Below are 27,393 nucleotides of genomic sequence, written 5' to 3' on the forward strand. Positions count from 1 at the left end.
GGTTGAGTTCTCAGATGCCATGTGGCGAGTTGGGTAAAGGGCCAATATTATCATGCCTTAATCCCATCACTCTGGAGCTGAAGGTGAGAACTCTTTATTATGTTGATGAAAGAAATGTCCTTCTGGGTTCGGCTCCAAGTGGGGAAAAAGACACTGGAGACATGGAGGCTGCTTCGAAAGATGATTTATTGTTGGACAGGGCCACATGGCTTGAGCCCTGAACAGAAAAGGTGATCACATGCTTCAATGTTGGTGGAGAAGAAGAGAAGGGCTGAGGAAGGGGCTTGCTAAGCTTTTTATAACCTGTTCAGTCCCACCTCTGTTTCCTGTTCCTGTGTAAGAAATGTATTCTGATTGGTTGTCAGACTCCCATGGGGCCATGCAGGAGCTACTCTCTAGGCTGTGTTTTGAATCCAGGTATGGATGAGTTCTCAGATGCCATGTGGTCAGTTGAATAAAGGGTCAATATTATCATGCCTTTACTCCCATCTCCCCCTGCAGTGGGCTGCAGTGGAGAAGTCTTTATTATATAAAAGGGAGTAGCCTGGCCTTCTCAATGGCCCATTAACAGTGGGGATGGAAGCTACAGACCTATTCTGTCTTTTAAAACATGTTTCTTTCTTTTCACATCCAGAGAAATTTTCTGCCTTTTCAATATTTCCTAGGATATTTCATTTTTCTGGGAGAGGGCTGGATGATAACTTCCCACAATGTAAAGTGGACTATCTCAGGCTTTAATGGCTCATTGACAAAGGGGGATGGGCAGAAAGCTGCAGGCAGCTATTCTGTCATTTAAAATATGTTTCTTCCTTTTCACATCCAGGGAAATATTCTGCCTTTTCAATATTTCCTAGGATATTTCATGTTTTTCTGGGGGAGGGCTGGGTGATAACTTCCTACAGAGCATTATTTCAATCTGTAACTGGCTAGAGGAAGAGACAGTTCTGCTGAGTTCTGAGATAAGATTTTCTCCTTTCTAATTTTTTTTAAAAGTTTGGTTACTATATAACAGCTTTTGAATTGGTCTTAAAGATTTAAAAAGAACTCCCTTTTCATTACTTTTATGAATAATGAAAACAAAATAATCTTACAATGTTCAGAGAGAATATATTTTGGTGGCAGACTCTTTGAAACAGATTTCTGTCTTGCTCAAAAATAAATGAAATATATGATTTGGTTCTGATTTTCCTTTCATATTTTGCTGTTACCAAGCTGTTGAAAACAGTTGCAGTGTTCAGTATAAATGCAGACATCCCCTTGGTCTTCTAAATAGCTCTGCCATTCATTTTATTAGAATGCAACTATTTAGACTTTTCTACCAGTGGTGGGTTCTGGATCCTGTTGCAACCGGTACGGTGCAATGGGGCCCGGCATCCTCCACATGAATGTGCATAGCATGCGCACATATGCACACATTGTGCGCATGCATCCTTATCTCCTGCAACGTTCTGCGATGCCTCTGCGATGCTCCAGCTGCTCGGCAGAGCATCACGCAGGCACTGTATGCTCCATGCGCATGCGTGGAAGTGCCAAAGAGCACAAATATAGGTAAGGAGGGTGGGCGGGCCCTCTGGAGCACTGTACCGGAACAGTACCGGGGCGTACCGCCTGCAACCCGCCATTGTTTTCTACCAATGGAAGATAATATTTGTAGCTCAGGGTTGAACTGTGAAGTCCTTGGTGCCTCTGAGCTTGCAGGTGTTTCACTACCCAACTTCTCTCTTTTGATCTTAAATCAAGCCAAATCAAATATGCATTATGGTCATAGACCAGCATAATCTACCTATGGTATTATTCCAATTATTGTGTAGAATGGGACTGGATTGTGATGAGAACATAAAAGTTGCACTGCAAGCGAGTCAAGGTCCATTTATACTCCAGCCTTTTGTTTCTCACAGTGGCCCACCAGATGTCTCTGGGATCCTTCCATGTAGGACATCCTTTCTTTTTGTAGTTTTCCTGTAACTGGCCTTTAGAGAGAGGCTTCCTCCAACCAGAGGTCAATATGGTCTAATTATTCTTGATAGACCTATTGTCCTTGAATACATCTAGCCTGGTATTACAACTATCCGGGTTTGTAGCAGTCATGAGAATGAATTCAACAGGCTAGCTATGTGTTGTATGAAGAAGGATTTCTCCTTTCTGTCAGCTTCACTGGATGACTTCAAGTATTAGGATTTTTAGAGAAGGAGAAAAGCTGCTCCCTGACCCTCCAAGGTTTCTTTTTTCTAAGCCAAAGAATCCTAAACAGTACAATTAAAGCTCAAGAACTGTCAAGATTATGATGCATCTTCCCCTTTCTAAAGGTCAGCTTTATAATATTATAAATAAAACAAAAAGGTGTGTGGCAGTTTGTTCACCACAAAGTGTATCTTTAAACCATAAGATGACGGGAAGTTGTTAGAAACCACTTACTGCATTGAGGATGAAACCAATGATCCTCTATCTTCATTTAATCCTTTAGCATTTCCCCATTCCTCACCTCATTCTGGCAACAGTACTCACTCAACAGCTTGATTAAAGAAACAAATCATTGTTATTGCAAGGGCTTATCATTGTTATTGCAAGGGCTTCACCTTGGAATCAGTTTTGGGTTCATGTTTCTGCTGCAATCTAAATTCGTTGATGCCCCTTTGACTTTTTCACAGGTTACTCTCAGGAAGGTTTGACTCATAGGATTAACATTTTGACCTCATTATTCCCATTTGCGAAACATGAATTACCTCATGACTTGGATTGAAGACATATTTAGTGCACTCCACTATATGGAATTTTATTGATTAACTATTTTATTAATTTGATCAGATTTGTAGCCCATTTTCCTCTTCAGAGGACACTTAAGGGAGCTAACTAGAAAAACTTAAACATAAACAGTTACATTGCAATGTAATAAAACAACAATGGAGGAAAGCAACCTTGGATTTAAGACGAGCATGAAGAAAGAAGACAGAAAAAGTCATTTGTAATTCCCAGCATTCCAACCTTGCCAATCTAACATTGCAAATTCCATCTGAAAATAATTCTACCCAATAAATGCCAGTGTATCTATTCATTTATGTACATGTATAAGTTACTGAAAGGAAATAACACTCCAAAATATTTAATACTATGAAGTCCAAATTGATTAAAATGAGTTGCCTATACAAACTTAAACAGTGAACTGATTCCCATATACCAACCATATCCAAAGAATAAAAGCATGAAAATATATTACACAAATATGTCCCTTTCTCTTCTTCAACCACAAAGAAGAAGAAATCAAGAAGAAGGAATTAGAAGTTTCGTGGTAAGAGAAAGGGGTAGCTGCTGCACAGTAGAGAAAGGAAAGAGAAAAAGAAAATGATATTTTAGGTATTACAAAATGGGTTGACATTCAGTAGGCAAACATCTGCTAAGGTTCAGCTTGCCCTCAAAGGCATCCATGCTTATCAGCAAAGAAGTCTACAGTCATTTGCACCTCCTGCCTAACTGTTTGTTTTCAACATTCTTCTATTCTGACCTGCCCTGTGTCAATTCAGCGGTGAATATTTAGGCAAAACATAGGTTGTTTTCAGCAAGCATCGTACTAATTCCCTCATATCATAACAACCTAGTTTATGAGGAAAGTCTGGATTTCTTCACTAAAAGGGGAAAAAAGCATAGTTGGAAAGCTTGATCATAACAAATGGACTTGAGAAAGTGAGACTATATATAAAGAGACTTTCTTGCTCACTTTAACGTACAGGCTGGTTCATATCAAGATAGGAAGTTCCTCAGACAACCACTAGACCATGGGCTGTTTAGTTTGGTAAGAGTAGAAATCAAAAACTCCCTCTTGAAAAAAAAAGTCTAGAAAAAAATTGGCAAGCAGGGCAACTGTTTCATCAATAGAATAAAATATTCTCTGTATCATTCACCATTTGGCATCTTCAATTGGTTTTATAGGAGCTAACATTTCTGAACATTCCTTAAGAACACACTACACAGTAACCAAGTCAGATGGAACTTCAATTCCCATTTGTCAGTTTTTCTTTTTCTAATAACACTTCTATCTTGTTCTGGATTTAATTTGATTCAGTTCACTCCCATCCACATTTTTTTTGTTGTTGACTGATTTGTTTATGTATTAGATTTATATTCTGCCTTTCTTTTGTTCAGGACCTCAAGAAATATACAAAACATTCCCAACTTCTATTTTGTTCTGCATTTGTATGCCTGTGAGATGGGCGGCTCAGCTAAGAGAGACTGACTAGCCCAAAGTCATCCTGTGAGCATCTGTGGGGGAGGACTAGAACCCGGAACTGTTTTTCCAATACCTGAATTCCTGCACACTCAAGTTTCAATCAAAATAATCAGCTGCTGGTTTCCTGAAGTTAGATCCAAAGCATAGCAGTATGCTTCAGCATAAGGCTCTCTATATCCCCTCTCATTCTAAAGGCGGCCACTTTACAACAATATAATGAATATCATATCCTTGAATACTTACTTCTATTACTTCTTGATGCTAAATTCCTTCTTTGTCATGCAAACAATATAAAGACTCAAAATCCTGAGGAGCTGTTTCTTCTTTATGCATATTTTGTCTACATCGGAGCAGGGGAGATACAGTTGTATGAGTGAACATAACAAATGTGTGTGTGATTGTGTGTGTGTGTATTGAAAGAGAAGCATATATAATACACACAATTCTATAATGAGGTGCATAAGGGAACAATGAATACATAAAACTAGATTAGCTCCAGCTAGTTTGTTTTAATTTTTTTAAAAGCTAATCATCATTTGTTTTCTCTAGGCTGGGGTGGCCAGTTACTTTTTTGCTAGGTCTTCAGTCTCACAAGGTTAGTGCATTAGGATCTCAAGGTAGGCAGGACTAAAATAAAATGAGAAAAATCCAGAAATTGATATGAACACTTGTTTTCTGTTTCTCTCCTCTCTCTCTCCCCACTTCCCGCTCCCCTCCTCCCTCCCTCTGATTCCTTATTAACTGAAAAGAGAACTTAAAATTCTTATTTTTTTCTCATAATTTATGGAAAGTGATCATTAAACCAGAACCACACAATAAGGAAATCCAATTTAAAATGTATTAAAATTAATGTTCCATGAAAAATTCCAATGAAAAATTCAGTCTTCTGAGATCATTATTAAAACACACGGAAAGTGTCTAAAAGAATTAAAAAGTTCCCCAAGCAATAGCCCTACGAAAAATGGAAAAGATCAGCACAGAAAGAATTTATTTTTAAGGAGGTCAGAAGAGAAGGAAAGTTGTAGCACAGGACAAAATAATTATTCAAGATACTTCAAAAATAAAATTTTCTGCCTCTCCATCTTGAGATGCCATAAACTAAAATCCAACAACAAAGACTATTGTTAAGAGTCAAATTATTATTATGAAGCAATATCTCACATAAAGACCCCATTATACCTAGCGACTTGCCAAAATATGCTGGTAATCTATTCAGTTGCTGTTTGTGAATTGGATCAGTTTCTCTCAAAATTGACACCATCTTCATTAACAACTGGAACAATAAATCATAATTCCTTTACCCTCTATCCTTCCTTGATTGCTCCATCTTACCCATCATTCCATTCCAATAACCAAAAGCCATAAATTAGTCCATCATTTTTTCCTTCCAGTCAACCCCCCTTCTCTGCTTAATTTTCATTGGTATTTTTCCTATTCATTGGAGCTTTAAAACTTCGGCTTTAAAAATAAAAAAAATGAGAATATTACAGTAGTATGACAAAAGACTAGTGCTGCTATTTCATTGGATTGCTATTTAACATAGCAAAGGAAATTGTACTTTACAAAATTAGAAAGGTTAGATACCGTTGGAAAACTCAATGTTCCTTTATGAAAAAAGTCAATCATAAAGTGTTAAATATTAACGTAGCTTGGTGAGAAAACTCATTAAAAAAAAAACTTGTGCAAAGCTAAATATATTTACCTAAAACAATTTAAAATCTTCTCATAATCCTTTCTACTCATTTCTTTTAATTAAATGTAATTCTGTTTAGGCATGCATTGTTCTATAACCAGGCTAGGATAATGCAGAGTTAAGTTGTTTTCTTTTCCACCGTTAATTTCTTATTTTAATTTAAAGCATTATATTATCTTTCAACAACGTAACTAGCTTTCCTGATCTCTTGCAGTTACAGAAGGATTGATCATTTTATCAGCTTTATTGCAGTGATTTACTTTCCAAGAGACTTTTCATTAACTTACTTATAGTTTAGCTAGCATCCATGAACTGGGAAAACAGCAGAACAACATGGATTATTAAAGCAAGAGCTAGTAGGCCTTTTTAATAACATCTTGGCCTCAGAAATTGTTTTTAAAACTGTCCAAAATGCTGTGAAAGGAAAGATTTTTTTGGGTGGTCTGATAAGATACCTTCCACGAGTTTTTGAAATCAGACAAAGGGTCTTGCATGACACAGGGCACGAGTGTCTACTTCTAGGCTCTTTTAGTTAATTTGTATTTTGGGGGAAAGAGTAATTGGTTATATAGCTGATGTGACACTGATGCACATAGGATAAGACAGTGTTCCACAGTGTTTCTCAACCTCAGCAACATTAAGATGTATGCACTTCAACAACTCAAGTCTGGCTGGGGAATTCTGGGAAATGAAGTCCACTTATCTTAAACTTGCTGAGGCTGAAAAACACTGGGATCGGATGTGTTTCTAAATACTGTTGTTCTTAGATAGGGTGAACAGATGAAACAGGACTCAGGTTTCAGTGACAACAAACAGCTCTTTATCCGATAACTATGTCCAGATCAGGGGTGGGTTTCTCGCCCCGTTCCAACCGGATCGGTTGGATCCTCGCGCACGCACGCGGCGTCCTCGCGCACGCACGCGGCGTCCTCGCGCACGCACGCGGCATCCTCGCGCACGCACGCAGCGCACGCATGCGTACTAGCGTCTGCGCGATGCTCCAGCTGCTCCTGGAGGATCGCGCAGGCGTTCTGCGCAGGCGTGGAAAGCGCAGAATTCGTAAAAACCGGGTAAAGAGCGGGCGCAGGTGTGCGGGCGCGCGCGGGCGCGGGGGGGGGCTTCGCAGTTCCCGGAAGTTACTTACTTCCGGGTTCGGTGACCAACCGGATCGCAGGAACCGGTGCGAACCGGTCGAAACCCACCCCTGGTCCAGATCCAGCACTGGCCTGTCTGACAGCTAGCCCTTTTATAGGGAGCTGTCAGGCGGCTCAGCCAATCGGCTTTGAGTATTTTCCTGCCGGAATGGAGTATCTTGGTGGAGCTTCTTGCTCCAGTCTCAGTATCAGCGGTGGGATTCAGCCAGTTCACACCTATTCGGGAGAACTGGTTGTTAACTTTCTAAGCAGTTTGGAGAACTGGTTGTTGGAAGAAATCTCTTTTTGGTTTTTTCCACTTTGCAGGGCTAATCCTGTAAGGAAGGCAGGAAGGAAACATTCTGGTGTTATTTCTAGCCTAATCTTTATTGCCCTGCTTACAGGGGAATGGTTAACCCTCTGGTTAACCCTTATTACATTGTAATAGCTAAGGTGAAGTGCCCATTGATGTGAGTGACATTGAGTTGGCCACGCCCACCCAGTCACATGACCACCAAGCCATGCCCAACTAGCTGGTCATAAGGGCAGAGAACCGGTTGTTAAATTATTTAAATCCCACCATTGCTCAATATATAACAGTTGTATATTCATTTGTGCTGTTCCCAACATGTATGAGGAAGGACCTCCTGTCTGTATTATTACTTATTAAGATTATACTTCATAGATAAATAATTTGGTTAGAACTGGTCCTTTGCTTTAACATATGATTATTTGTGTAAACCTAGTTCTGAGTACTAATTAGTTGTACCAACTTCTTTCTCTTTTAGGTGGTTTTTTGGATCTATTAAACGAACAGATGCTGAGAAACAACTCCTTTATCATGAGAATGAGTCAGGAGCTTTTCTAATCCGAGAGAGTGAAAGTCAAAAGGGTGAATTTTCCCTCTCAGGTATCCTCCACTTTTTCAATCATAGAAATGTTGTTAAATTTAATTTAATTTTCCTTAGTTTGGTTTAGATAAACTGGCAGCTGTTGTTGATGATCACATATACTTTTTATCTGGTCAGTGGGTCATTGTTTAGAAGTAAACATGCATACCAGCGGTGGGTTTCTGCCGGTTCATCCCGGATCGGTAGTGGCAGAGGTAAGAGGCTCCGCCCACCCGCCCTGATGCCCAGGCACAGAAAAGAAAGTAGTAAAAGTAGTAAAAGAACCCACCACTGATGCATGCAGATTTGAATTTCTATGAATGAATACTTTTGAGAAACATTTGAAAGCTTTGTTATTCCTTAGGTTTTTAGCAGAGCATGCTTTTAGCAGAAGTGTTTTGGGGTTCTTTTAAATAAAAAAAAGATTACCTCATAAGCTTTGTGATCCTTCCTTGAATCATTTGGGACAGAGAAGCCCATTTATAGAAAATTTTGTTTATTCCAACCTTAACCCAAAATATTATCCCAAAATATATCCCAACCATTTTCCTTTTCTTTCTACAAGGATACTTGTGGAATCTTGGTTGCCAAAATCCAGACGACCATTATATGGCAGCAGAGGGTTAAGAATGTTGTTTATATTTGCTGACATCTTATGGTCATCCATAAGATTACAGCCCAGATATTTCTTGATAAAAATATTTCCATTTTAGCAAGACTTCTCTTTTGACTTTTTTTTGACACCCCTGCAAGAGATTTTTTTATAAAATCTCATGAACCTTTTAATCTACATGTAATTGTTGCTGAATGTTAGATTGTTTTTTTTAAATCTATGAAGAAGACAATGGTAAACTATTTCCACACCAGCAGAAAAAACAAATCAGAAAGAAAATAACAGATGTGTCCATATGTGTCCACCAGGAATCAATCTTGACTCAAGACTTTAATAAATTATCAGTACCATAAAAATGTAAAAAATAAGGAAGAGATATATTTTTATTGGCAAATTTGATACTTTTATATGAGCCTCACCATAAAATGGTTGCTTTGAAATTACTCTGAATATAATCAGATATATTTAAAATGTTTATGGTTTTCCCCCAAACCAGGCGTGGGTTCCTGCCAGTTCTAACCTCTTCTATAGAAGAGGTTCCACAAATTTACAGGGTCGTTTAGAACCAGTTCCAGCTCCTTCCCCCCGCCCGTCTGCACATCATCAAGATGAAGAGCGAGAGGAGGAATTCTGGAAGTTGAAGTCCACAAGTCTTAAAGCTGTCAAGTTTGAACACCACTGGGTTTTTTTTCTAAACAGTTAGGGGTGCAAGAGTCTTGTAACTTGACAGCTTTAAGACTTGCGTGCTTCAAATGCCAGTTTCTGAGCCCACATTTTGGTTGCTAAGCAAGAGCGTTGTTAAGTGAGTTTCACCCCATTTTACAAGTTGGCCATGCCCACCTAGTCACATGGCTGGCAAGCCACTCCCACAAAGCAGGCCACACCTACAGAAGAGGTTTTAAAAAAAGTTTGAAACCCACCATTGCCCCAAACCTATAGAGTGTAAGGAATACGGACCATGAGTTTTTGTTAGTTTATTGCCTATACCATTGATGGTTAACCTTTTCATCACTGAGTGCTGAAACTGGAGCGCATGCTCACCAAAGCACCGGAACCTGGAAGAGAGCCAGCTGCTCTTTCTGGTTCTGGCGTGTGCATGTGCACTAGCCAGATGTCTTTGTGTGAAGACCAGCTGACCAGCATGCATGCTGCAACGAAACCCAGAAGAGCAGCTGGCAATGGCAAGCATGGCCACAGAAAGTACTTTGCATGCCACCTCTGGTGCACATGCCATAGGTTCGCCATCACGGGGCTATACTTTCTAATGGGATGCAGGTCACTTATGTTGGCTTGCAAGACAGCCTGTAGATTAGAGATCCTAGTTTGCATAGAATATTGGGCTTGGTGTGAGTAAAATGATAAACAACAGAAGTAACAAGTTTAAGAAACAAATAGATAATAAGTGTATGGAGACAAGAGTGGTTTGCATGGTTAGGAAGATCTTTGGTGGGGATACCTTCAAATCATTGTTGACTCTTGGAGACTTCCTGGACAATTCCTGGCAATTTTCTTTAGCAAGGTTATTTTGGAGGTGGTTTGCCCTTACCTGCTTCCTAGGGTTTTAGAAAGAATGACTGGCTCCACCCCTAGTTGGTTTCATGAGATTAGACTGTACAGATTCTTGCTTTCTAGCCTAATGTCTTAACCAACACCTTAACTGGCTCTTTGGAGAGAAATAATAAAAATAAACATTCAGTTTATGCATATTTTCTTTTGTTTTCTGACATCATATCTTTAATTTCTTTGGCTTACTATGTCTTACTCTTTTTCTTTGCTTAGTACAACATTGCTTATCCTCATCCAAGTAGCATGAAGTGTATGTAAGTGTGATATGCAATAAAAGACACTATAATTCAATGCTTTTCGCTAGCCCTCCTTTATTGATGTAGAATGCGCACTTGAAAACTGGAAATAAACTTTAAAAGTACAGCAGTAGCTTTCCATGACACACACCCTCTTGTGGCAGCTGATGGAAGTTGCAGGTTCAAGGCATATCTTCCCTTTAAAACAAAAAGGGAATAAATTCATTAGATTTTTGAAACTAGAAAGACAAAAACTAACAAAAAGTAATAATTAAGATAGAAAAGAGAAAAAAGTAAGGAATTAAAGAGAAAACAAAGCCAAATGTGCAGAAAGAAAAGAAAAAGAAATACAAAGAAATAAATCCTGACTTTCTTTTAAAACAGATATAGAGATATTAGAAACAATAGTAGATAATCAAGGCTCCCTGATAAAACAATCAGTTTAAAGAAAGCAGAGTTAAGAATTCAATTAGTTTCAAAGTTTCAAAGTTTAATAACATTTGTATGCCGCCCAATCCCGTAGGACTCCGGGCGGCTAACAATAGAAATAAATCAAAAGGAATAGAAGAAAGAAAAAATAGACATAAAAACATACCATGCACTCCATTCCAAGTGGGGCTGGACCATATTTTGTGGTCAACAGCCCCGGCCTGCTGAAACAGCCAGGTTTTAGTGGCCTTACGGAAGGCTGAGAGTGTGGGAAGGGTCCGGATCTCTGCGGGGAGATCATTCTACAGGGCCGGAACAGCTACAGAGAAAGACCTCCCCCGAGTAGTCGTCAACCGGCATTGCCTGGTCGATGGTACCCAAAGGAGGCCCAATCTATGAGATCTTATAGGTCGTTGGGAGGTTTGTGGCAGGAGGTGGTCCCGTAGGTATCCAGGTCCTAAGCCATGTAGGGCTTTAAAGGTAATGACCAGCACCTTGAAGCGTATTCGGAGACTGATGGGAAGCCAGTGCAGCTTGCGGAGGATAGGTGTAACATGGGTGTACCTAGGTACACCCGATATCGCTCGCGCGGCTGCATTCTGGACCAATTGTAGTCTCCGAACACTCTTCAGGGGCAGCCCCAAGTAAAGCGCATTACAGTAATCAAGCCTAGAGGTGACGAGAGCATGAGTGACCATTTGAAGTGGCTCCCGGTCCAGGTAGGGTCACAACTGGTGCACCAGGTGAACCTGGGCAAAGGCCCCCCTGGTCACAGCCGACAGATTGTATTCTAATGTCAGCTGAGGATCCAGGAGGACACCCACGTTGCGGACCCTCTCTGAGGGGCGAAGGGTTTCACCCCCCAGGCTAAGAGATGGAATATCTGGTCCGTTCTTGGGGGGCAACATCAACAGCCACTTGGTCTTGTCGGGATTGAGTGCCAGCTTGTTTACTCCCATCCAGACCCTAACAGCCTCCAGGCACTGGCACATCACTTCTACCGCTTCGCTGAGTTGGCACGGGGCGGACAGATACAACTGAGTATCGTCCGCATATTGATGATATTTGATCCCGTGCCGGCGAATGATCTCATCCAGTGGCTTCATATAGATGTTAAATAGGATGGGGGACAGGACCGAGCCCTGAGGCACCCCATATTTTAGGGGCCTAGGGGTCAACTTCTGTCCTCCAACCAACACCGACTGTGACCTATCTGAGAGGTAAGAGGAGAACCACCGTAACACGGTGCCTCCCACTCCCACCTCTCCCAGTCGTCGCAGAAGGATACCATGGTTGATGGTATCGAAGGCCGCTGAGAGGTCAAGAAGCATAGAATTATTAACATAGAATTATTATCAATGAAACCCTGCATATATTAAATATACAAGTCTGGCTGTTCTCCACATTGGTCAGTGAAAATTGGAAGGATGATGTGCAGGGATTGATACATTTATATTTATATCTGTGAATAATAACCTATATGAATAAAATTATGTATACACAGTAGCATAGTACTGAACTCTTCCTTTTCTCTGGGTCATGATACAACATTTGGCTTCTTTCCTTTCAATCTTTTGAGGATCAAGGCAGTTATGCAGTGAGGGATCACTTTATTCTGGTTAATGACCAACCTGAAACAAGGTATATAAGAAGACCCATAGAAGAATAGCGTGCTTAAGTAGAACAACTCAGCATTGTGCTCTACAGAGAAGAGTATGCAATTTTAACCCTTTCACCAACTTTTGGATAGGCTTTTAAAAAGATAAACACATTTATACTTATTTATTTTATTTAGTTATATTTATTACATGTATACTTGGCTTTTCTATCTGGCTACTTAGATTTAGAGCATTAGAGCTATCGAACTCTAATTACCAATACATGTAATACTCCAACGTTACCCATACAGGTAGTCCTCGACTTATGACCACAATGAAGCCCAACATTCCTGTTGTTAAATGAAAAATTTGTTAAGTGAGTTTTGCCCCATTTTATGACTTTTCTTGCCACAGTTGTTAAGCGAATCATTGAAATTGTTCTGTTAGCAAGACCATTGTTAAATGACTCAGGCTTCCCCATTGACTTTGCTTATGAGAAGGACATATGACCTTAGAACACTGCCACCGTCATAAATATGAGTCTGTTGTCAAGCATATGACTATAAATCACATGTCCATGGGGATGCTGCAGTGGTTATAAGTGTGAAAAATGGCCATAAGTCACTTTTCTCAATCCCGTTTTAATTTTGAACTGTCACTAAATGAACTGTTGTAAGTCGAGGACTCCCCGTATTCTGAAAAAAGGCACTACATGGCTGAATATCAAAGGTAGAATTTGGAGAGGGTGGGCCTGGTGGCTGACAGTAGAACCTGGGGAGTCTACAAGCTGTAGGAGATCCATGTTTGCTGTAGAGGCATGATTGTGTAGAAGCATACTTGAAGGACTCAGTTTTTATAAACCATTGTGGAGGAGGACTACACGACAGCCTTCTCTGATTTCCTTATAGGTGTTGGAAAAACAAGAGATGATATTTTTGTATCCTTTTATTTTCTTAGTTCGGGATGGAACAACCGTGAAGCACTACCGAATCAGACAAATGGACAATGGTGATTTTTATGTGACACGGAGGGCAACATTTCACACTTTGAATGCTTTTGTCATGCACTACAGAAAATCCAGTGACGGACTGTGTGTAAGGCTTGGAAGGCCTTGCATGAAGGTAGAGTATAAAGTCTGAATGTTTCTCCTCTCCCTCTGAAAATACAGAAATTAATATTTGATTATCGAGTTAATACAGGTATGATTCCCATACCTGCATGTGATCATTGCTCTAAGAAATGCACTTAACTGTATCATTCCATTCCTCAGGCATTTCAACACCATATCATTTCGGGCAAATAAATGTGCAATTGAGGTGGAAAAGACGCATGTCACTGTGTGATTTATGAAGTCACAGTATAAACTTATATTGAGATGAAATCGCTAAGCTCATAACTCTTCCTGTCTCTAAGTGGTGCCTAAAAACAGAAGCCACAGATCCGATCAGGGTAGTAGAGATGGTACTTAAATATACTTTAAAACTTGCTGGTTTTCTCCTGCTTCCATCTAGGGATATTTTAATCTCCGAGATACTAAAAGAAACACTTGAACAAAATCATCTATTAGTTGAATACCTGAAGCTTTCCCTATATTATAGATCATTTCAAAAGCAATTGCATCAGGATGTGAATGTGTTCACATTTATTCTTTTGAGTCACTGAATCAAAAGAATTGTTATGCAATGGAGACAACGTGAAGATTAACTCCTTGCATTTTGCAAAGTTGCCCAATGAATAAGCAAACATGTTTTTTTTAAACAATCTATTTCTTCATCCACTTCTGATATTTATTTTAGTGAAAACAAATCTGCCCTTTTATATACATTTCTTTTGAGACTCACATTTTTAAAAACATATTGTTCTATAATGCTCAGTTGGATGTAAATATAAATTAGATTGGTTCACATTAAAATATAAATCTGTCCAAGTTGAGGGTTGTTGAATTCAAAACATACCCTGTCCTCATGCAGGATACGCAAAGCCCAAGATTTCCAGATGATTCTTGCCATGCCTCCTCCTTTTTTGTTATTTATCAGATTAATTAAATAAGTTATGCTTTGACCTACCTGTAATTAATTAAGTTATTAATTCATATTTTCTGGACATCTTCCTAAAAGCCTCCAGAGATGGAAAATCCTTTGTTAGCACATTATTCCATTGCTGTATAGATTCATAATCAGTACGTTCTTCCTTATATTTAAATAAGGAAGACATCTATATAGCTCATTTTATTACCCATTACTTCCAGTCCTAGTTTCTCTGGCAATGGAAAATAGTTCATAATCTTCCCTGTAAGATGATGTAAACACTTATATTTTGTCTCCCTTTCCCCAGGCTGAACATCCAAGTTTTTTCAGCCCCTCAGCCAACCTGTCCTTAATAGGATATGACTTAAGTTTCTGCATCACTTTTGTTGTCCACACCTTCTCGCTTTCAATATTCTTATGGAATCACATACTGTACTCTAGTAATTTTGCCAGGGCAGAATTTCTTGTGCCTTTGACACAGTATTTCTTCCTGAAGCATCCCAGAACTGTGTTTTAAAACTATTTCACACTGTTGACAGCTTGTTGTTAGTGACCGCATCTATGCCTGCTCTGATATAGCCACAAATTCTTCATCTTGTAGGTGTGCTCTATTATTGTTTTTCCACTGAATGTAATAACCTGTCTATCTCCCTGTTGAAGGCCATCTATCATTTTATGAATAAAACAGGCTATGATAAAATTAAGGTGAAGCCAGCAATAAGGTACATATAATACCATAGCCCGTGTGTAGCCTGGAAAAATAAAGCACAACAAGGTCTATGGAGATTCTCAGTCATCCAGGTCATGGTTGTCCCAAAGGTGCTTTTTCAAGAGGCAACTGGACTTTCTGTTTTTTCTTCGAAGATGTTTTGCTTCTCATCCAAGAAGCTTTTTCAGCTCTAGATGGATGGTGGGAAGAACTGAAGAAGCTTCTTGGATGAGAAGTGAAACACCTTCAAAGAAAAAAAACAGAAAGCTCAGTTGCTTCTTGAAAAAAACACCTTTGGGACAAAGACACAAGAAGGAACTATTGGAAATATCACAATGTAGGTATCAAACAAATCTATTTGAAGGGGATATTTCACAGAAGAGATATAGCACTGCTTGCTTTCTGAAGGCCCACATGAATGATAACAAAGCTAAAAAGTGAAAGAGGGATTCCTTCAGACAGTCTGGCCTCAAAAGGTAACATGATGCCAATTGTTTAGGGATGTAAAGTTTAGCACCAGTGTTCTGAATTGATCTAAGAGATGGATTAGTGTAAGTGTCACACTGTAATTGCACTGAGTGGACTCTGGCTACAGAATAAGTGATGATTGTAAACCATTTTCAGTGCATAATGGGCTTTGCCATAAGCATGTTGCAATAAGCACAATGCAATAAGCAATGTATGCAATGATCAAAGTAGAAGTAATTACCAGAGGATTACTTATGTCTCGGAAATAACATGATCTGCATTAGTCATAAGTGATGAAAAGTGACTGAACAGCAGAGCTCCTCGCACCTCTAGTAAATGATAAATCCAAGAACATCTCTGTGCAATGCAGATGGTGATTGAAAGAGAGGGCAATCTGTTTGATAGTTCCAAGTTCTATTCTTGATTGGATGGACAATTATTGACATTCAATTTTAGTATAGTAAGACTGATTCGATTTCAATTGCCTTACTTTAGTTAGATTAAAAAAACCTTTGGACTTTACTCCCACCCCCAATACATCTAAACATGGCACAAACATGCTCTGGAGGTATCCTTTTTATTCTGCCATGTTTCTATGATATTACCTTCATCCCAGGGCAGTCTTAATGTGTATAAGATCAGTTAGGCTTTATTACTGTTACTCTGGAGAAAGGTTGGATTTCTGTCATTGATCAGAAACAGAAGTGAGAGATAGGGGTAGGCAGCTGGGACTGGATGTTTCAGGCTAGTACCTCGACTTATGGCCACAAATGAGCCCAAAATTTATGATACTGAGAAATCTGTTAAGTGAATTTTGCCCCATTTTACAATTTTTCTTGCCATGTTTGTTAACTGAAGTTGTTAAATTAGTAACATGGTTGTTAAGTGAATCTGGCTTCCCCTGTTGACTTGCAGAAGATTACAAAATGGGATCACATGATTTTGGGACCCTGTAACTGTCGTAAATACGAATCAGTGGTTAAGCATCTGAATGTAAATCACATGACCAATGGGATGCCGCGATGGTCATAAGTATGAAAAATGGCTGTAAGTCACCTTTTTCAGTGCCATTCCAGCTTTGAACAGTCCCTAAATGAACTGTTGTAAGTCGAGGACAATCTGTATAGCATTCTATTGACTCAAGTATGGATGGATAGTGCTAAAACTCTGCATTGGGAAAATGCCCTAGAGCAGTGATGGCTCAGCTTTTTCAGAGAGCTGCAAACAGATTACGGCGCTCCTACGTGTGCAAAGGCTAGCTGGCCAGTGCATGTGTGTGCACAGGAATGGGGAAGGTGAGCCAGCGAGGCCACGTGTCCTGCACAGGATGGCTTTGCATGCCATTTCCGGCACACATGCCATAGATTCACCACCATGGCTCTAGAGCAGTGTTTCTCAACCTTGGCCACTTGAAGATGTCTGGACTTCAACTCCCAGAATTCCCCAGCCAGCATTCGCTGGCTGGGGAATTCTGGGAGTTGAAGTCCAGACATCTTCAAGTGGCCAAGGTTGAGAAACACTGCAGTCTAGAGATTGCTGTTGGTAACATCTTAATGCATATCCAGATATAAACCCTTCCACGGTTTATCTGTAAGTAATTTTTCATATCTTCTTGGCAACCTTTTCTTCATGCTGAGCAGTTCTAGTTTCTTCAAACTTTCCCCATGAACCTTTTTTTAAAAAATAATGCTGGTCATCTTTGTTGCCATCTCTGAATCTGATACCCTTGTCTTCATTCTTTACGCAAATGCAAAAAAGTACTACTACTAATATTCTGTGTGTGCCTCTAATAAAATTGTAGCACAAAAAGGTTGTGTGTGGAGGCATAGGTAAGTGCCTTTTACATTAAAAAAAAAAGTAGTCTGGAAAGTTTCTTTTCATTGCTTGTACAACTTTTAATTAGTCTCCAGAAAGGAGGAAAATCAGTTGAGAAATATCAGGGTTTTATCAAGTGATTAATTGTTTGATTGATTATCTGCCATCAAGTCGTTTTCGAGCCCTAGCAACCACGTAGATAGATTTTTCTCCATGATTTATTAAGTAGAAATAATTAATTCCGACTTTATACTCTGTGGATTAGAGATAGGTGTGATGTTTTTTTTCCTGGAGATCATTGGTTTCTACACCAAGTTATTGATTATCTTGACCAAGTTCTTCTTCTCTTGTTTCAAAGGAAAGAGCAATTGCACTATTCTCACACATACTTCAAGGCTTAATACAACAAAATCTTCAGACTTGCAGGAATGTTGCTGCTTCTCCACACTAGTGTCAATGCCATTAGATGAAGGAAGCCCTGAGAGGACTTCAGAAGCTCAGGAATGAATGATGAAATGATGGCTTCAATGTTGTCATGGCAACTGAAGAACCTAATATAATCTTCTGCCATAAACAATAGAATACTCATCTCTCACCTGCTAGTCCCATATTATGAAGGGTGTCAAGAAAGCCTTTACTTATTTATTTTATTTATTTGTCAACAAGTACAAGGAAACAAGTATGAAAACACACGAAAAAATGGCACAAATAAATGAATATAAATAAGCAAAATATAGCCGTAAACACATAAAAAGAGTGCATATAAATGGGAACAGTAGGACAGGGGTGGCAGGCACACTGGTGCGCTTATGCACGCCCCATCAGAGACCTCTTAAGAAATGCATAAGGTCCTCCATAGACAGCTTAAGGAAAAAGGTATGGGGTTAGAGGAACTAACAACAGGATCAGATAGGGTGTTCCACACATTTACTACTCTGTTGCTGAAATTGTTTTTCCTGCAATCAAGATTAGAACAGATTACATTTAGTTTGTATCTATTGATAGCCCTTGTATTATTGTAGTTGAAGCTGAGGTGGGTTCCTACCAGTTCACACCTATTCGGTAGAACCGGTTCATCAAATCTACCGAACCGGTTAGAAGAGGTTCCACCAGTGGACCCAGAAAGCAGGCCACACCTACAGAAGAGGTTCCAAAATTTTTTGAAACCCACCACTGGTCCTTGGATATGATTATTCTACACTATCATGCTTATATTTATAAAACTCAGTGCCTCTGTGAAAGGTAAGGATGACTACTGCGTTTGTGGTGCAATCAAAACATTGTATGTTTTGAAGTTGTTTTAACGCAATCCAAAGATGCCTTTTAAAAAAGAAGTTCACATCATATTCTTATGCATGCCAGTGCTGTGTGTGAGGTAATTTAAGGTGGTTCTGACAAGTGTTGTCAGCATCTTTATATCCAGTCATATGGGTGGCAAGCCACTCCCATCCGGTCACATGGGTGGCAAGCCACTCCCACAAAGGAGGCCACACCCACAGAGTAGGTTCGAACAATTTTTGAAACCTACCACTGAGTTGAAGTAAAAGTAGTCATTAACAGGCAGGATGTTATGGCAGATAATCTTGTAAACTAAGCTCAGGTCGGAACGTAGATGGCATAGTTCAAGATTATCCAGGCCTAAAATTTCAAACCTGGTGGTATAAGGAGTGTTATTACGAGCAGAGAAATTGAGTATTCTTCTTGTAAAATATCTCTGGACCCTCTCTAATGTTTTAATATCTGAGATGCAATGTGGGTTCCAGGAAAGTGAGAAGTATTCAAGGATAGGTCTGGCAAAGGTTTTTTATGCTCTAGTTAGCAGCATAGCGTTACCAGAGATAAAACTACGTAAAATAAGGTTGCCTTTGGATGAATTTAAATCATCCAGTCAAATCATCATCCTGTTCCCTTTCCCAAATTTTATAGAGCATTCAGACATGATCCTCTATCTGGAGCCATCTCAGTTTCTCCACCATTTCCATTTGTTTCTTGATAGGAAAACAATTTTGCTATGGAAATAAATATGGAACATCTCACTAGTAAAACCACAATGGGGGGAAAGGAGGATGTTAGGAGCCATCTGTCTGAAAGCACCCCAACACACATGGCTCATCATAGGTATTTTTGAATTTGAAAACATTGAAATAATGTTTTCTGGCTTTGAAATGGAAACACATCTAAAATAAAAATCATACAATGAATGTGTGACAATAAGAACATAGAATTCCCTGCTGGAAGTTAGTGCTCAAAGCAAATGTTTCATGCTGCTTTAGTGGAATGAGACTTTCATCAAGGCAACATGCTGTCTTTACTATAGAAAGTATTTGGTAAGAATAGGCATCTATTTTGTTAAAAGCATGACTTTATTTGTTGTCCAAAGCATTTTTTGTTTGGAGGACTGATTATTGATGAAAACTTGCAAAGTTTGCCATTTTAGCATTTTTAGGCAAAGCAAAAAATGGATGTTTATGTATGCTGTTTTATTTCTATCCAGACAGAAGTCCCAACTCCATATGATTTATCATATCAAACTGTAGATCACTGGGAGATTGACCGCAATTCTCTACAACTTTTAAACAAATTGGGTTCCGGGCAATTTGGTGAGGTCTGGGAAGGATTATGGAATAACAGAACACCAGTGGCAGTTAAAACATTAAAACCAGGTAAGTTGAACACTTTGGTAATTTTCTTAGTCAATCACACAATCCTGAGTTTGTCAACATTATAAGCACTTCTGCAGCTAAATCCTTTAAACATCCAATTCAGTTCTAGTGTTTAGGCTACAAAGATAATTTTGCAGTTTCAGTTCCTGACCTACAGGTTGGTCAGTTTTTCCCCCAATGAAGAAAACTCAGACAGCATCCCAGCTGTACAGCTCTCTTCTATCCCTGGTGAAATTAGAGTGCTCTAGTGCTTTAACACTATTCCAACAGGTTTTTGAAACAGAGAAGAGCATGAGATGTTTTCTTTTGCACAAACAACAGTGTCAAGGCAAAGAACAAGGGTGCACAGGGTGCTAGCCAGATGCTAATTTTTGTGCTACCCTGCTAAGTGGTTGAAGAAAGCGCTGGTTCTGGTTGACTGATAGAAGCACTGAAAATTGTGAGGATGGCAAGGCTGAAGGGAGCATGGTGCACTTTTGAGTTTAGGAAGATAAAATTGATAATTCTGTGGAAGTTCCCTTAGACTAACTTATATTTGCAAGTGGGTTTTCCCCAAATGCATTCACTTCTCTAAAAATAAAAATAAATAGCAATCATTTAAAATTAAAGCTGGTATTATCTGGGGATGTTTTAATTATTTAAATTAAAGAAATATGGGCTCTATTGGCTTTTCAAGGCTGTGAAGACTAGATTTTTCCACAGACATTGGGGTGAGAATACCAGCATGGGAGCACTGGCATAGATCTCTGAGTCTAATGGTTTCATATTTCTATTGAACTTTGATGCAGTTTTAATGTTTAGTTTTTGCTTTTAATGAAATTCTCTTTATTTTATTCACTACCCAGCATTCCTTGGATAAATATGCACCCATATAAATTAGATGAATGAATGAATAAATAAATAAACCTTGGCCGTACTATACAGCTGTGTTGTAGTACTAGCTGTTATTAAGAATTCTCCTGTGCATTTTTCCTCATTTACTTATCAAGGAGAAATGTGTAATATAAATGTTGCCAATTTTCAGTTTTGCTTAAGGTAGCAATACTTTTGGTTGACATTTTATATTATACCCTTTTGTAAAAATAATAATTAAGATTCAGACCAAGGCATTTGACTGCATTGGACATAAGGCAGAACAGTATACAGTTCACTCTTTACCTGTTCTTCCCCACCCCTCAAGGCTCCTTATCCCCAAGGCTTTGACTTCTCAGGTAGTTTCCTTACAAGTGAGAAAATATAATAATATTAATATACACTAACTACTTAACATGGGTTGCTTTGTTATGAACTTCTGACTCAGCAGCCTGAAGGGACTATGTGCAATGCATACATATGTCTTCCCAACATCAATCAGTACAGGTTGCCCACTATTTCTTGAGTGTGGAAAGATATGATCTCATCCTACATTCTGCTAAACCATCCTAAGTCTTAGGTTGATGATCTTCCTTCTAATGTAGCTATGGCCCTAGCTCTGATTCACTATAGTGCCTTGCATGCTCCATCTCTCCAGCAGCAGGTCACTGCCCTGTGTTGCTCTCCATTGTGGAACTAGTAGATGAGAAGATCTATGTTCTCATTTAAAGAGCCGCAGTGGTGCAGTGCTTAGAATTCAGTACTGCAGGCTACTTCTGCTGACTGCCTGCAATTGGCAGTTTTGCAGGCAGTTCAGATTTGGAACCGGTAATCCGAACTGGTAGGAACCCACCACTGGCGGATATGCCCAAAAGCAAATAAATAAAAAAAACCTGGATAGAAAAAATGATAAAGGAACATATAGATTTAAAACTGGAAATATTTCTGCTGGGCATCATAATAAACAAATACAGTAAAAGGAATGCATATTTAATAATACAATGGTTAACATCAGACAGAATCATGTTCATACAACATTGGAAGGGTAAGAAGATCCTCACAGAAGAAAAGATAATAACAAAACTTTTAGAATATGCACAGGGGTGGGTTTCAAAATTGTTTACTACCAGTTCTGTAAGCGTGGCTAAGTGATGTCACTCTCACACCTTCAGTCACATAGCAATAGCAATAGCAATAGCAGTTAGACTTATATACCGCTTCATAGGGCTTTCAGCCCTCTCTAAGCGGTTTACAGAGTCAGCATATCGCCCCCACAGTCTGGGTCCTCATTTCACCCACCTCAGAAGAATGGAAGGCTGAGTCAACCTTGAGCCGGTGAGATTTGAACCGCCGAACTGCAGATAGCAGTCAGCTGAAGTGGCCTGCAGTACTGCACTCTAACCACTGCGCCACCTCGGCTCTTCTAGCTTCTAGGTGACCCCCCCCCTCACCTAGCTGAGAAAGCAGCTGCTTTTGATTTCTGCTGCTGCTTCTTGATAAGAGCAGTGAAGGGAGTGCAGGAGGAGCAAAGAGAGCTGGCAGGTGATCCACTGATTTCCTTTGCAAAGGCGGTAAGGGGGGAGGGGGGCAATGCTTTCCCCCCTCCAAGCTGCAGTCTTTTTCCCAAGCTTTCTGGACTTGGGGGTCTTCTGGTGGGGCTGGGAGGGTCTCCCTTGCTGGTTCTATCAAGAAGCAGCTGCAGAAATCAAAAGCAGCTGCTTTCTTGGGCAGTGGGTCAAAGGGGCAGGTGGGACCCAGCCGGAAATCCTCTCCATGTGCAAACTATGGTGAAACAGATCTGGCTGGGGAGGGGTGAGGTGCAGAGAGGAGGGGTCAGCTGAAGGTCTCTCCATCTCCAACCCCAAAGCTGATCTTTTTTTCACTATGGTTTGCGTACCTAGGGGTTTTAATGGAGGTTTTGTATGCATGCGTGTGCCATCCGTATGTGTGAATATAATGGACACACATGTGCAACTTTATAGAGAGAGCTGCATGGAGTCACTTGCATTGCTTTGTTGGGCTGTTACTTAGTCCAGATATTTTAGGAATCCCCTCTAATATTGCACCTAAGCTGCAATAAGAGGAACCCAGGGTGGGGGTGGGGGCACCAGAACCCTCTGCATGCTGCTGAGGGCAGCTGGTGGTAGACAGAGTGTGAACCCCACTGCTTCACCTCGCCATGTCTCATCTCGCCACATCTGCCCGTTTGTTACCCCTCAGCATAGATGCGCCACGGAGCAGCAAGGCGAAGCAAAGAGGGTATTTTGGGCTGGTGGCTGAGATAATAAACAGCAGCAAAAGTGAGGAAGAACTCAGCCCAGCCAAGGCAAACCTTCAAGAGACAGAGGTACCTGACCAAAAAGGAGAGGCGGTGGTTGAATTGGCTGGGGCATAGTGGAGGCCACCTTGAACTTCTGGAGGAAAGACATAAAATAAATGTAACAAACAAACAACATTTAGTACTAAAGGGTTGTTAAGTTTGGTGCAGAATCTGTTGATACAATCCAGAATTGTCTTTCTATTGTCCTTTGGGCCACAGTATTGCGATTGCAGAGCACAATCACACATGTGCAATCTGAGCTCTGCGATTTCCCACGGCCCCTGCTGTGCCTGGGGGTGTTTTGAGGGGTTGCAGCTGGTTCCTGCTTCCCCCTCTTGTCCCAAGCCAGAATTGGGTGAACTTTCCTCCCTCCTTCCCTGCTTGGACAGTCCAGCGGTTCCGCCTGCATTTTTTCCTCTCTCCCATCTTTTCCTTCCCATTCTCTCCCCACCTCTTGCTCGCCACATTTATTAAACACAGGCATGCCCTCTGGGCTGCAAAGTTGAATGCTTCAATTCCTTCTAGGAAACTTATGGCTTTTCCTGGCTCTGTGCTCCGCAACCTGCTCGGGCCCTGCTTAGCTGGGCACCTCCCATTGCTCAATTTAGCCACTGCAGCAATTTGATGAAGCCAAGTGGCTCCTTGGTGGGCCCAGATCCAAAATAACCTGGACATTTCCCACCCCCGCTGCCCTCTCCTGCCACCGCTGCTCTCTCCAGCATGCTGCCCCTATCTTTGCTGTGGTTGCAATGGTGGTGGCTTTGGGAGACGCTGGCTGTGAGGAGGGGAGGGGCTAGGCTTACCTATGTATACCTGTGCTTACCTGTGTATAGGCAGGATGAGGCAGTTCTGTGAATGCTCGTGGCGAAGGTAGGCAGGGCGAGCATCGGAGTGGGCTGGTTCATGGGCATGGCCAGCCAGCTGTCAATACCGATTTGGCGGCCCACTCCCAATTACCACTACCAGTTCGCCCGAACCAGGAGTAACCCACCTCTGAATGTGCAGGAATGAATAAACTAACATTTGAAATTAAAGAAAAGAAAGACACTGAATATTTTGAGGTATGGGATCTGTTTTATTGATGGTTAAATGAGACAAACAGGAGTTAGAACTCCTAAAATTACAAAAGAAAGATTAATTTTATTATTAGGGTTGATTACTGTAACTTATTAATTTTGATTAGTTTTTGTTTGTATTAACAATTAATATGCATTAATATTATGAGGGAAAAGCACTGTCATTATGAGATTACTATTAGAGAATACTATTATTATTACCATGATGAATATAAAAAGAATTGTAACCAGACAACACACTGTCTATATGGATTTTGAACATGTTGCTCTTTCTATTTCTATTAATTTTAAGAAATCTCATAGCATTATACATTGAATAGTGAGTTTGAATGTGAGTCATTTTTGTTCAAGCAATGGATAGCATGAATAAGTTTTGTTTTGATTTTTTTTTAAAAAACCCTCTTATACTAACGAACGAAAGACTTGCACTATTTTATCGGCATGGTTAAATAATTATTGTAGGATAGAGAGCTATTATAGCATAGAGAGCAACTGAAATATTTATTTAAGAAAGAACATAGGGATAATAATGTATAAGATTATTGAATGCTACACAGTTGAAAAGTTTTACACAATAAAACTATTTGAGCCATTTTATCCATTTGCTTAAAAATTGATCTTTTATCCTTCCAATGTTATATAAAAGGACGAATGATTAAACTGCAGCTTTTACAAATAGAAAGGCCTTCAATTAACCTAACACACATGCATACAACCATACTTATTAAACTGGCCCCAACCTTCATAGAAACAAAGTGGTCCCATGAAGCACTTGCGAGATCTTTGAGTCATATATCAGCATTGGAATATTTTTTTAAAACCACGCGAACTGCATTTGTAAGTCTACTAACTCATTATGTGCTTTCATCATTTTACATTTTTAATGCATTCCAATACTAGGTTTGACTTTGAATTTTCTTGCTGCTGATGTATTTTCCTGATGCCTTTTAAAAGGAAGGGAGGGGTAGTAAAGGAAAGAAGAATAGAAGATATCTGGCAATGAGGTTTTAGTCATTATTTGGTAAGAATGCCTGACAGATAGGATAGATGCTAACCATATTGTGCCAACATAGTTTTAAAATTTAAATACAATAGATCTTAGCACGGGGGTTTAAGGAGCCAATTTAAAAACTGCCAGATTACATTTGCTCATGCAATAATACTTTAAGACAGGGTGTCAAACTCGATTTCATTGAGGACTGCATCAAGGTTATGTTTGACCTTGGGGAGGGGGGTTGGGGGGTATGGCCGGGTGGGTGTGGCCAGATTTGGTGGCCCGAGCACTCTGCCAGCGAAAACAGGCTCCCAAGCTCTATTTTTGTTGGCAGAGGCACCGCGGGCTGGTCCTTCACTGTTTCCAGGGCGGCCCTGCAGACCAGATCTAAGCATCTTGCGGGGTGGATTTGGCCCCTGGGCCTTGAGTTTGACACCCCTGCTTTAGGAGGAGTACAAGGCAAATTACACCCCTCTGTAAAGCTTAGTTTGGCTCTAATGCAGAAGATTAAAAGGAGCCTCTAGTTTTGCTGAACCCAAATCCCTTCTGTTCTTGCCAGCAAGGCCTACGTTGAGGAATGCTGGGATTTGAAGTTCAACAATATCCAAAAGCCATACATACCCAGTGGTGGGTTTCAAACCTTTTTAGAACCTATTCTGTAGGTGTGGCCTGTTTTGTGGGAGTGGCTTGGTGGTCATGTGACCAGGTGGTCATGGGCAACTTGGAAAATGTGGTGAAACTCACTTAACAACGCTCTTGCTTAGCAACCAAAATTTTGGGCACAATTGTGGTCATAAATTCTCTTTCTTTCTTTCTTTCTTTCTTTCTTTCTTTCTTTCTTTCTTTCTTTCTTTCTTTCTTTCTTTCTTTCTTTCTTTCATCTCTCTTTCCCACTTTCTCTCTCTCTCTCTTTCTTTCTTCCTTTCTCTTTCAATCTCTGTCTTTCTTTGTCTCTCTGTGTCTGTCTGTCATTCTCTCTGTGTGTCTGTCTGTCTGTCTGTCTCTCTCTCTGTGTCTATCTCTCCTCCCTCCCCCATCTGTCACTGTGTGTGTAGGTGTCTGTCTGTCTGTCTGTCTCCCATTCACTCTCTGTGTGTGTCTGTCTCTCTGTCTGTCTGTCTCCCTCCCTCTTTCTCTATCTCTCTGTGTGTCTCTCTGTCTCTCCCCCTTCCTTCCTCTCTGTCACTCTGTGTGTATGTGTGTGTGTCTGTCTGCCTCTCACTCACTCACTCAATCACTCACTCTGTGTGTGTCTCTCTCTTTCTGTGTGTCTCTCCCTCCCTCCCTCCCCCTCTCTGTCTCTCTCTGTGTGTCTGTCTGTCTCTCTCTGATTCCCTCCTCCCTCCCTCTCTCTCTCTCTGTATCTCTCTCTCTGTATCTCTGTCTGTCTGTCTGTCTGTCTGTCTCTCTCCCTCTCTCTCACACACACACACATACAGACACATATACTCTGGTCACCTTGTGTTCCAATCACAGGTTAAAAGTACTTGGCAGTGGCGTTTTTCTCTTTGGGAGCAGGTCCTCTTCAAAAGGACGAGGCCCCACTGATCGCCCTCCCATTCCTCGTCTTCTGGCTGCAGCTCCATGCCATGGAAAATATAGGTGCACGCACGCCCCACACAATTACAGCCCGGAGCAGGACCAAAGCCCCTTTCCCAACTGTTTCCCGCTGTTACAAAGTCTCCAAGGCTGTACTTTATGGAGTGTGCGCACGTGCCTATGATTTCTATGGCGTGGAGCCGCGGCAAGGCTCTGTGTGGCTGGCGATGATTCCGGAACCCATCCAGGAAGATGAGGAATGTGAGGGAGACCCCTCCCCCTGTGGATGGGCTTCGGACCAGTGGGGCCTTGTCCTTCTTTTTAACCAGGCTGCTGTCAAGAGAGAAGAGTTCAGTGCACGGCACGTGGGCTTGTGCAGCAGCTAAAGAATAGGAGACGAGGATTCAGCTGTTGCACAAACCCTTGGCCACACACTGCCATCTTCTCTCTGACAGCCGCATGGTTTGCTGAATCTGGCGCAGCGGTGGGATTCTTGCCTTTGCTAACAGCTTCCATTGGTGGCCATTGGTGTGCCGGAAAGAAACTGGTC

General features: G+C 40.6%; 1 protein-coding gene across 1 annotated transcript in view; it reads left to right on the forward strand.

Annotated features, from left to right (window-relative positions):
- FRK (fyn related Src family tyrosine kinase) overlaps positions 1-27,393 on the forward strand; it is a 63,086-nt gene that overhangs the window by 20,962 nt on the left and 14,731 nt on the right. The window contains exons 2-4 of the mRNA XM_087718619.1: positions 7,837-7,958; positions 13,338-13,501; positions 19,894-20,062. Coding sequence (XP_087574745.1) covers positions 7,837-7,958; positions 13,338-13,501; positions 19,894-20,062 — 455 coding nt within the window. The remainder of the gene's footprint in view (positions 1-7,836; positions 7,959-13,337; positions 13,502-19,893; positions 20,063-27,393) is intronic.

This window comes from Thamnophis sirtalis, unplaced genomic scaffold (assembly GCF_051295495.1).
Source record: "Thamnophis sirtalis isolate CommonGarterSnake01/CBP01778 unplaced genomic scaffold, rThaSir2_p1.2 scaffold_6, whole genome shotgun sequence".
NCBI lineage: Eukaryota > Metazoa > Chordata > Lepidosauria > Squamata > Natricidae > Thamnophis > Thamnophis sirtalis.